At 38.4% G+C, this 12,250-nt stretch overlaps 1 protein-coding gene across 3 annotated transcripts in view; it reads right to left on the bottom strand.

Annotated features, from left to right (window-relative positions):
- Positions 1-304: 304 nt before the first annotated feature.
- The window catches only part of LOC118741273 (putative leucine-rich repeat-containing protein DDB_G0290503), a 23,168-nt gene continuing 11,222 nt past the window's right edge, over positions 305-12,250 (bottom strand). For all 3 annotated transcript variants that reach the window (XM_036473189.1, XM_036473187.1, XM_036473188.1), the window contains exons 2-5: positions 8,997-9,210; positions 1,853-2,072; positions 1,187-1,772; positions 305-1,106 (exon numbers count right to left, since the gene is read on the bottom strand). In XM_036473189.1, the coding sequence (XP_036329082.1) occupies positions 316-1,106; positions 1,187-1,772; positions 1,853-2,072; positions 8,997-9,073 (1,674 nt within the window). In that variant the 5' untranslated portion in view covers positions 9,074-9,210 and the 3' untranslated portion in view covers positions 305-315. The remainder of the gene's footprint in view (positions 1,107-1,186; positions 1,773-1,852; positions 2,073-8,996; positions 9,211-12,250) is intronic.

The raw sequence follows: 12,250 nt of genomic DNA, 5'->3' as shown, positions 1-12,250 counted from the left end.
TTATGCCGAAGCAATGCCGAAGGTTTCCTGATTTGGTATAGTTTGATTAAACTTAAAAATATTTTTTATTAATTTTATTAATTAATACGAAAGAGAATACCTAATCTAACGGTTACGTCTTATAAATAATAGCTGATAATAGCCAAACGTGTGTTATTGTATCTTTTTTCTCTGGTTAACAGTGAATTGGAAAAATGAGTCAGTGTGTGTGTGTGTGATGAATAATTAAAATAAATTGTACAAAGTATATCGCATTTTAATTTCTTGCAAAAAAAACCAAAATATGTAAATGATCCTCCACGTATTTTTAATTACTTATTGCTCTGCGCTCCCCCCATGACGCTTATTCAACAAATTCACCTCTGTCTCATATTCATTTTTTGCAATATTATGCGGTCCTGGTCCCGCAGCAGGTATTTTCTCCTGCATCACATGGAAGGTGTTACGCAACTGTTCCAGCGATTCGGCGAGTCCTTGCTTAATGGCTCCAAATTCCTGTGACATCAGAGAGAGTTTGCCCAGCAGATAATTCAAATTTGTATCCATATCCAACATGCGTCCCTTAATGTCCTCCACCTTATTGCCCATCGAAGCCATGCTGAGGAAAGTGCTGTTCACGAACACCTCATTACGTCCCTGCATTAGGCTAAGCAGATCCTTGTTGTCGATGATCTCGGCATTCATAATGGAAATTTGCCGCCAGACGTGGCTGATTTCGCTTTCGATAGTCGAACTGAGATTCTGCATGGTTTCGATTTGTCCAGCAATTACGTTCTCGTCAACAGCGTCGAAGCGTGCCTTCAGCAAATCGACGATCTCTTCTCGTTGTTTGTCAAGCAGATCGTTGATCTTTTGCACTGTCTGCAAGGTGCCAAATTCGACCTTGCGTTGCGTGTCTAAAACGTATTCGGAGTTGGCCATCAGAATGTTATTGAATTTGCTGAAGATCTCGAGGCCATCGTTCAACTTGCTGTAGCTAGTGTTCATTTCGTTGTAGAACTTCTCGAGCGTGTCGGCCTGCTCGGTAACGCCTTCCAAAATTTTAGCAGCACCAGTCTCAAGACTTTGCTCGGTCTCCTTGATGAGTGCGGCTGTGCCAGCTTGCGCTGTTGGATAAATAATTTGTGTTAATAATAGTTCAAGCTTGTTTAAAAATTCTGAGCCATATAATCCGCATTGCGCTTACCTTGCTCTGTCACACTCTGCACATTGGTCTTCACATTTTCGATCGCAGCGAGCGTATCGTTCGTCAGTCCATGTATTAATTCTTTGTCTGCCTCCGACAGTCCTTCATGGGGCTTGGGTTGCGCGCGTAGTTCTTGTATGCCAGTTGCCAGCTCGTCGAATTTCCCAAAAACTTTGTTCTCGAATTCGGAGTTATCCACCGGCTCTGGCGCTGGCGCTGGCGTTATCACACTATAGCTCACCAGCTTGTCTTCAATTTTGGTAAGCATTTCTGCAGTGGATGGTACACTCTTAAATGCTACCTCGGTCTGCTCCATCATATCCTTGGAGGCGTCCAGCAGTTTTTCGACATTCGAGGATAATTTTTCTATATGCTCGAGCATATTTCGATTAATTTTCTCCTGTTCGGCAATAAACTCTGGCGACACTGCTGGTGCTTGAATGATGGGCGGCGATGGAGCGATTGCTTGGCCACCTAGCGGCATTGGTGGTCGTTTGTAGCATTCATCATTCTCTCGCATCCATTTGAAGATGTGCTCGAGTGTTTCGCCGAGCTTTTCAGTTTGAATATTGTACTTTTCTTCTTGCTGTAGAGAAAGAAAGGAGTAAAAGTGTAATGTCTATGTGATACCCAAAGTAGTATTTTGGGATGTTTTATTTGACTTACCGTTATCAACATTGTTTCAATTTGGCTGACTCGCTCGTCTAGACGCCCAAATATACCATTAAGTGGTTCGAGATTCTTTTGCCCTTTCTGTAGACTCTGTAAAGCTTTCTTTAGTAATTCGCCAAGCGCCCTTTCACGATGTTCGTGCCGTTCCAATTTGTTGTCCAACTGGTTGTAGGAATACACGAGCGACTGCATGGTTCCACGTATATCATCTCGGCTGGAAAGAAAATATACATATATACAATTAGATTAGTGTACACACATAAATATGTAAGTGGAGACAGGTTTCCTAATGATAAAAAATTGTGCTGCCCTGAAGACCTTCATTAAACCCACTATAATACAACCATCATTTGATGTATTCAGCTGTTGGCGTTCTTTCATCAACTTCTTTACTGCCAAAAATTTTCGAAGTTATGAAGTCGTCTTACTCAACTCCTGGTACAGGGAGAGTAGGATAGAAGTCGAGGCAGTCAAAATTTTGACAGTGAATCTCCACAAGTTTCTGAGAGCCATGTTTTAGACTTTTTTCTGGCCGGTGATTTGCTATGCGGCACCATTATAGGGACTATCAGTTGAAAATCATCCTACCCAAGTATGTGCGATGATATTGGAACGAGCCTCAGCACCCAGAGTGACAAAATCGTGTTCCGCGAGCTGCCGCCTTCGATGTCGAGAAATTAGAATTCCTACTCCGTGAACAACACGACACCTGACACCTCTTCGCATCCACCTGCTTTCCGATGATCCCAAAACAATAGTTTCTTTGTTCGTCGCCAATACTACTTCTCAGACTCAGATTCGTCAAGTCTATCCAATGCTAAAATAATATCAGCAGTAAGATTCAATTTTATGAGTGTAAAGCGGTAGACTTCGCACGAGGTGGTTTTTCTAAGGGCGATCTTCCATAGTAGGGCAACAAAACCATCCAGCGAAGGCCGAAGAGAAGTATTGCGCGTTTGACGGATAATTTTAGTAGCCCGTTGAAAGACCCATAGAAGTTCCAGCAGATAGTTTGGTAGATATTAGTAAGTCTTCTTATCTTCACACTTCGTTTAATCTTAAGTCCGCAGGAAGAAATATGTGCAATCCTGTCTCTTTGGCTGAGTTGCAAAGGAGACAGTTGTGCATAAGATTTATCGTGATTACCTGCCAAAATTACTTAACATCATGGTGCCCTTAAGCACAACGGATCAATTAAAATGCATTGAACAGCGCTCCGAAATGCAAGCGTTCAGTACCAATTGGCAGTGTGTGGTGGACACACTCGTCACCTTGGTCGGGCTCGAGGCCCATCTAAACCTCTGCCGTACTATGAGTTCGGCACCTGGTTGCCATACAACTCCACGTTGAACCATTGGCGATTCTCCCCGTATTTTGGTGTTAAACCACAACCACCACGTTACTCCCCGACGGGCCGCACCATGAACAGACCTGAGTATTGCTCACCAGCCAGACAAAATTCTAAACGCTGAATGTTTTGTATATGTTTGGCTGGAAATTTGAATCAACGCAAGCAGAGGTCTGGTATATACACACTCCTATGTAATGAGTGAATACCTCCGTGCATTTAAGGGAATACAAAGTTCTTTAAAGAATTCTAGGCAAATGTCAGCCAACTTCCGCATTAATTAATTTCTGCAGCTGCGAGATGTGTGGGGCGTGCAGCCTATGATCATTTGCATAGACATCAGTCAGCACCCACCCCAAAGACTTTCATTTTTAAGCGCCACTTGGACGATCGCCCAATAACTGAAACAACGCAGCGGCAATTTTGAAAATGATAGATGATGATACATTTATGGCGTCTTTGACTTTTACAACTCAAGCGAAATTAGCATAAGAAAACGAAGCGTAGTCTTCGCCTGCCATACATACAAATAAACCGATGGCTCGGTCTTAGCCCTTTATGAGTTTCCTTTCATGTAGCAGCTTTGCCAGAGGCATTCTTGGCATTAGGCGACCAATTATGCAGAATAGTCACACGCGCAATGAGCGAGTGCCCAATTTTATTGCCTCGACTGACTGACGCTGCCATTGGTGCCATTTGTTTACATGAAAAGAATCATCAAGTCGAATGCAAACATTATTGTTTACTCGGCATGAGACGCAACTCAATTGTTGCCCTCACTGGCGGTGGGTGCCCTTAATCCCTACAAACATAAAAGGCGGCGCGCATGTACTTAAATGCAATTCATCCAGAAAACGCTGCCCAGCGCTCAGGGTCAAAGCTTTGGCTGGCACAGCGTTAATGCGCTGCAGCACTTGCAACTTCCTCGGCTGGGCTGCTTAACTCGCAAGCGTGGAGCTAGGCGCTCAACGTTTGGTGTTTTTTGCGGCAGTACACTGCAATTGCGTAATTTGTTGGCGATGCATTTCGTCAGCGGCGAACTGCAAGTGAGTAGTGCGCATTCATTAATAGACCGACAGAGTATTCTGAAAATAAATAGAAAAGTTCTTTTTTCTCGTTTTTGAGGAATATGATGAAGTAAGTAAGTAAGTGAAAACCACACACATGGCATACTCGCTCGCCGCCATTGCATATTCAGCCAGTCCCATATGTACATATGTATGTATGTATGTACGCATGCACATTTTTAGCGTACAAAGGCGCATACTTGTGTGCAAGTAGTACTTAGAAGTTAGGAGATAAGACATTCGTCCAACAACGCAAATGCGTCTATTTTTAGTGTCTCTGACATGCAGATTAATGAGTTGCGTTTTGAAGTAACTTCCAGTAGATTGAGTGCGCTTGATGTGTGCGTGCTCTCTTTTATTATAAATATCTTTAATGAGTTTTCCTTGTAATGTTGAGAAGTTTTTCTTCATATGTATGGTTTTTTTTTTTGTTTTTTTTTTTTGAATTGGCGCCGTCTATTAAATGAAAAATTAGAACTAAAAAATTCTAAACCTTGAATCGCATTTGAAATTCGAAGAAACTGTTTTGTTGAAGAAAGATTATATTTGAAGCGAGATCGAGAGCGTACAGTTGCCATCTAGGGCTGGTAAAGGGAAGTAATCCTTACACACGAAGCAATAGTCGAGCCAACACGATCTGGTTGATTCTTAGCTTTGAAAACCTTATTTAATGTTCGAAAAGTGAACTTGTTAAATTTTTGAATAACCACCATAAGTAGATAGAAATAGGCGACTTCATACCTACCAGTCGAGGTATTTTTCTTCTGCCGATTATCGAAAGCGTTCACCGATTTTAATAAGATCAAAACATGGGCTACCCAGTGAAAAGTCAAGTCCTCTCTTATCGTACAAGAATCAGACTCTATACATCACTCATCATGCCCGTGCTGGTGTAAGGCGCAGAAGCTTGAACAATGAAACCAGCCAATGAGGCGGCTCTTGGAGTTTTCGAGGAAGATTTACGGGCCTTTCCGATAGGGAATACCGCAGAGGATGGAACGATGAGCTGTATGAGCCTTACAACGCTATAAACATAGTGCGGCGAATTAAAATACAGCGGCTACGCCGGCTTCGTCATGTAGTACGCTTGGGCAGAAAAGCTCCTATTCTCAAAGTATTCAACGCGGGTCGCGATGCTGTTAGCAGAGGAAAAGAAGCCCTTCTCTGCGATGGAAAAACTAGGTGGATAAAGACTTGGCTTCACTGGGGAATTTTGTTGGACTTGACCAAAATCGCTTATGCTGGATTTCCACTAGGCATTAAATTGCAACAAATGTAATGACGAAGTTCGGTTAAAAATAGTCATCGGATTCATTTTCACGTAGCATTTTTTAAATGCCTCAAATTTTTTATCATTTGAATGCCTGTTGGAAATTCAGCATTAGGCTTACTTTCAGCACAAACTATGGAAATAAGCTCCACTTTTCTCTTGGGAGAGATTGTCCTTAAGGGGAAATGGACTAAGTGAGTGAAAATAAGTAATGAAACCGGAGTTTACCGACCTTTAGTGATAGCCAAGGTGAAGTTAGGTTATGGGGGCTGCCACTACCCTCGCCTAGCACTGAGAAGAGGCACCCTTAGGTCGCCGCGGTCCCATTGTATTGCCTTGCATTCTTTAAAAGAAATTTGTTAAGTAAGTAAGGGAAAGTAGTGTTGGAACGAATGCCGGCGGACCCTGACCAATGCGACACGGTGACATACATAGATAAGGTTCGACATCGTTGAGATCCTATACATCGCGGCAGCTACGAAAGTAGTTGATCCTATCTATATGCTATCCTGAACGCGGGCGCTGTACACCAGCTTCTACTTATTCGCTTTTTCGATAAAGTTATTTTCCAGCAAGAATGTGAAGGAAGATAGTGGAATGCACGCACGAGAGCGACACTGATCGCAGACAAGGGGCTTCAATGTATTTTTGTATTAAGGCTCCCATACCAGTCCATTAAGAGTATGTGAATTTTCACATTCAAGTGATTTAATAACTTCCTGACTACCAGAGAAGACGGCTTCAGGTTAAGCGAAGAGTATATAGCCAAAGAATACCAGAAGACCAAAGTGATCAGAGTTCTAAAGAGTGCACACGAAAAAATGTAAACATTTCGGTTTACTCCTTCTATCCTATTAAGAGTGTGATAAAAAAGGGTACCATCGTCTATGATTTTAATGGCAGATGAAGTCCAGATAACTTTTTTTTCTTTTCATTAAAGTGTTTGCTAAAAATGGAGAATCTAGCCGAAATTCCACAAAAATTTAATTGAAGGTTCTTAAAAAAAAATCCGATATGAAACTACACAAAAATTGCCAAAACCTTTAAAGGGTCCCATCATATTTTGAACACAGTATTGAAAAACTTGAAAGACGAGGTAAACATCGAATGGAAAGTAACATCTGTGTCTTGCAAAAAAAAACTTTTCGGGCAGGAAAATAGCTCAAAAATGCCGATTTGAATTATTTGGGATGGAGGGAAAGTCGCCTATACAATTCAGAAAGCACTACATTGGAAAACTACAAAGATCGTAATTAATATGATATTAAGAAGTATAAACTAACGGTGCAACATCTAGTTAAATGCTCCCCATTCTGCTAGATATGCTTTCAGGCTCCATTGCTTTTTGTTTAGAAAATTTCGGCGACGAAAATAAGGCATAGCCATTGTCAGAGTTCCACCGCAAAAAGGATTGTACCCTGTAAACATTTGCACACACTTTAGAGTCAGAAAAGTCCCTGAATTATGAGTTTTAACCAGGGCTGGGCGACGCCGACTGCGCAGTACACTCGCTTTAACATCGCGTGTTCGTGTACACGAAGCTGAAGGCGAACATTAATCAATGTTTCTTAATGAATCGCTTAAAATTCTTGAAGCTAATTTACAATTTATTTTCGCCTTCAACTTCGTGTACACGATCACGCGACGTTACCTCGAGGGTACTGCGCAGTCGGCGTTGCCCAAGCCTGGTTTTAACCTTCACTTTGAGCTTATAAAAGACCATATTTCTTAAAAACAAATATTATTTATAATTATTATTATTAATTTTTTTTTTACTTCTACGTGAACTTTGTCACGTTTGTTTAACTCAGAATTCGTGACACCAAAAGAGTCCGTCTGGTTGACTGATCTTAGAATCAAGGAATGAAACCGAAACCCAAACCGAAACCGTAACCGTTTAAAACCGTTTCGTTTTTCAAAACCGAAACCGAAACCGTAACCGTTATCTTGACCTGAAAAGGAACGATACCGAAACCATTTCAATCACAGGTTTCAATCGGTTTCCAGAAATTTACAAAAATAATAAATAAAAATTTCTTTGAAATAAATGATTTATTTAACCAAAATCAGCAACATTTTGCTAAAATTCTTGTTAAGTAGTAAATAAGTATGGCAAGGTAACTTTTCGCAAAAATCTGCTGATGACTTTGTTGTTGTGAATCGATAATCGATTAATTATATTTAAGTAGTTTCTTTCCTGTACGCAATGCGAGATCCCGCGTGTGCCCAAAATAGCCCAGAAATCATTCCTGTACTCAACAAAATGGGTAATAGAGAACGAAAATTCGAGCGTATTCGATCGTAAGTGTATTCTTCTTCCTGCCCGAAACAGCCCGGAATTTTTCTCCGAGTAAAAATGGATAAAGTGTCAAAGTGCATATCAGCTGTATTGTGTTTACATGTTGCCTGCATTTACTTGGTGCCTTTAAGGAAAAGTGAATGGCCTGTTGATGTATTTTCAATCTATGTACTTAAAATCAAATTTGTGAAACCAAAATTCAATTTCCAAGTGTTTGCATTTAATACCATGTTCTGACCGACAACCAAAACATTTTTCCTTCATTTTCTTTTCATTTACAACCTTTAACTTTCATTCTTATTTTGCTTTGGCCAGGCAATTAACAATAAATCCGAAATGGCGTATTAAAGATGATAAAATATGACTTCCGCTTCGACAAGTAATCGAAAAAAACTAGTGAAGACACCGATTGGAATGAGTGGAAAGTGAGTTTTCAAGTAGTTTTCAGCGAAAACTGGTCTTCGTTTAACAGATTTTATATGGACGAAAACACAAGTTTCAGGTCGAAAACCAGTTTTAGCAACGAAAACATGTTTCCGATGTCGGTCAGAACATGGTATAAGTGACAAAAACAAGAACAACGTGAATCAGCTGTTGCTCGACGTGTGGGCACGAAATGTGGGTTTTTGCGTTTCCGTACTTCTGAACTTTGTTCCATTTTTGAAAGAAAATGTTTCTCATATTCTCTAATTACCAAATCCGGTCCGGATTGTTAGGGAAAGAACCTAGTGTTGATATTATCAGTGAACTGTAATTTTCGATTTTCTTTCCTCAACGTTTAAGACATTGTGATTTAAATAATATCAACAAAATTTCTGTGAAAAAAAACCGAAACCGGAACGAAACCGAAACCAAAACCGAAATAAATTTTGAAGAACGAAACCAAAACCGAAACCGAAACACTTGGCAAAACCGAAACCCAAACCGGAACGTTATTTTGAATCGGTTTCATTCCTTGCTTAGAATCATATTTATGAAGAAAGAAACAGATTTTAAACTCTGAGCACTCAGGAAATTGTTTAAAGCGTACTTTTGTCTGTAGCACAACAAAATAATTGGAGACTTTTTCAGTATTTGTAATCTCAGTAAGGAGTAATCTCAAATTACTTTAGTAAATATCAAGAATCTGATTGATATCTTCAAAGTCCACTTACGATATATCAGCTCGTGTCGTGTCCAATAATCCAAAGCCAATCAAACATAGAAATAGTATACCAATCAGCCGACGCATGGCTATGAACGAAACCGCGCGTTGGCGCGTCTACTGGAAAATTTGCAATTTAAAGTACAAACTGAATGCGCTGCTTGCTGCTTGCTGCTCCTCCTCGGTGTGTGTTATTTGTGATGCAACTCTGCTGAATTTCAAATCTAAAAGAAGAAAAATAAAACAAACAAAAAATATGTAGGCATTAGTAGAAATTGAGGGAATTTGTGAGTAAATTCGCACACTGGTGTTGACTGAATGGCATGCGTTTTACGCGTACATACATAGTATGTATGTATGTACGTTGTATGTTGGTACGGTTGTTTGAAGAGTACTGCAGTAAAACCATTAAATGCAATGGCATTCGGAGCGACAACAACAGCTGCATGCAGCCAGTTCAATGCCTATCGGATGCAACAATTTGCTGCTTCATTTAAATATTTGAAAAATTGTTTGATTTCCTTGGCAATCGAATTGAATTGGATGCAATTGAATTCAGATGCAGATGCAGATGGGTTGCCGGGAAGTGAAGCGCGGTGAAACAGAGAGGGGTGTATAAGTAGAGCTGTTTTAGAGTTTAGAATAAGTGAAGGATGATTTGGGAAACTGCTTGGTCCAAGAAATGGTTATCAAATTTTGCTTAATTTGTGAAGATGCTTTGGCATTGAGCCATTTTATCAGAGTTCGTAATGGGGGAAATACATACGTATGTATGGCCACATTCAATAATCAACTTTAATTTCATCTTTTTTTGTATTCCAATTTTGACTAAGAGATTTATTTGTTTATTTAGCTTGCAAATATTTCATTTGTATAAGCAAAGAAAGTAAGGTAAACAATATTGCAGACTTTAAACTTGTCGAAATTTTTTTTCGAAATTTCAAAATATACCTACAATCAATTAAAAATGCATGCAAAGTTTGTTTATACACTGAGGGGAAAAAATATTAAAATCAAATAGAAACGTAATTGATCTTACTATAAACATCAACGAAAGTGCTGTATATTGGTAAATATTCATTTCAATTACGCGTATATTAAAATGACCGCTTTCATTCTGAAAAAGCCTCCGTGAAGTGAATAATCAAGACAAAAACAAAAAAATATTCAACTTGCATGTTGCCTCCAGTGGAATTCGAACCCTGACCATCTCTGGATATCAACAAATTGTGGCATGCATCTTTGCGCACTCAGCTACACCCAGCCATACAAATTTCCTTTGCAAATGTTGAATATCCATCAACACCACAGCACGCGATTTGTACGGATAAACATGTACTATGTATGAATGTGTGTGTTGTCACTTCTCTCAGAGCGGCGCTCTGCATGCTTGGGGTGCGTATGTACACTCATATATATACTCAGATGTGAACAGTCAAATACGTGCGTAATAAATTTTGTATGAAAATATTATTTTTAAATTCGAACATTTTTAAACGATAATCAAATATAAAATATTAATTTTTACTATGCTTTATTTCCCTCAGTGTAGCGATACATATGCAGCATGCAGCTATAAACAAATTGGTGCATTAAATTTGGCTTTTGTTCAATATGTTTATATTTATACAAAACAAGTACGCAATCATATGTACATACATATCGCACACACGATCCTCAAAAGTGACACAACTAAAAATTTGGCATCTTTGAAATTATGCACTAAAAATGCACACAGAGCTGTTATTTACCTTTCAGCAAAATCTGCATCAAATTTTTGTCATAATTTATTGTAAAAAAAAAAAACCTAAGGTAAAGTCTCCCTTGCCCATATGATTAGCATGAGCTACGAAATAGTTTTTCACATTTTCTGACTAACGGGTAATTTTGAGTTGTGTCACTTTTGAAGATCGTGTGCGATATGTGTTTATGTCAGAAAAATGCAGTATGTACGTTAAAATGAATAACGGCTGTCGTAGAGGATTTTTGTTTGTAATTTTCTGCATTTAATCCAAATAATATTCAAAAAATAAGAATGCATGAATACAAAAGTCAAATATTTCCTGTACGCATCTTGGATTTGCCAGTGCAGTTGTTGCAACTATGAGTAAAAGTAATTATTTTACGCATTTGCTAATTTATTTTTAGTTTTGCTTTGATTTCATTTTACGACCACACACAAATGGTGTTCCAGTTATCAACGATTTTTTGTTTTGTTTTTCGTTAATAATTTTAATCATTTCGGAACCGGGTCAGTTTTTTGGCCAAATTTTGCTTTTGTTCATAAATTTTTCCAAAAGTTTTAACATTTCTTTATTTTACAACTAAAGTATTGGTTTTTCACAAAAATTTGGCGAATTTAGTAGCTGGTGTTTGCTTCTACTTCCGATAGAGTGTATGGATGATATATTTTGAATGAATTTCAGGCATCCGTTGTGAAGTTTGGCGTTGCACAGTGATTGGAAACTGTTCATAATCCACCAGAGCCTTACTTTTTAAAATAATTTGATACATTTTTTGAATTGAAAGCTTACCAAATTTACAAGAGACCTTTTGAGCCAAATTTTGATAAAGGGTACATAACAAAATCTAGTGCAGGTTTCCCACAAAACGAAAACCAATATTCTGGAATGCTATAAAAAATTATTATTTTTTTAATCTTTAGAAAAATTTTATGTACGTATGTATGTAGTATTATCCCTGCAAACCAAACTACCCGAAATCTTAAGGAAATCGTTAGAAGTATCTCATTTCTGTAACGATTTTTTTACGAATTTTCAAAGAAAATTATTTGAAGTGGTTGACACGAACTCGTAAAGAAATTTCTGTACGAAAAATAAAGAAAATTCTGGAACAATTCTGAAAGATATTCTTCACATAGCAGCATTATTTTCGTTGCTTCAGATTTTCTTCCGAAATTTCGTAAAAGAATTGAAGTGTGCGTAATTTATTTCATTTTAGAAAATTCGGCAAAAAATTGAATTAAATCTTAACGAATTCTTTAAAATTTCTTTACAATGATGAATACTCTGAAAAAATGGTTTGCAGGGATAGCACATTAAATTTGAATGTTGATTTTTTTTTTAATTTTTGTTTTACTGACAGAGCCACCACTTACACATTCAAGAAGCTTTAGCAATTTCCTGACGGAAGCAATATGCATCTAGAATATGGTATCCAGCGTTCTATAGTAACATGAAATGACTACTTGATTGCCAAGGGAGTAATCAGCGCAGTCATGAGCACAGGATATCTGGAAAAAAA

This window comes from Rhagoletis pomonella, unplaced genomic scaffold, assembly GCF_013731165.1.
Source record: "Rhagoletis pomonella isolate Grant_MI unplaced genomic scaffold, Rhpom_1.0 Rhpom_scaffold_00006, whole genome shotgun sequence".
Taxonomy (NCBI): Eukaryota; Metazoa; Arthropoda; class Insecta; order Diptera; family Tephritidae; genus Rhagoletis; species Rhagoletis pomonella.
Note: the sequence above shows the minus strand (reverse complement) of the source record. Positions and strands in the feature narration are given on the sequence as shown.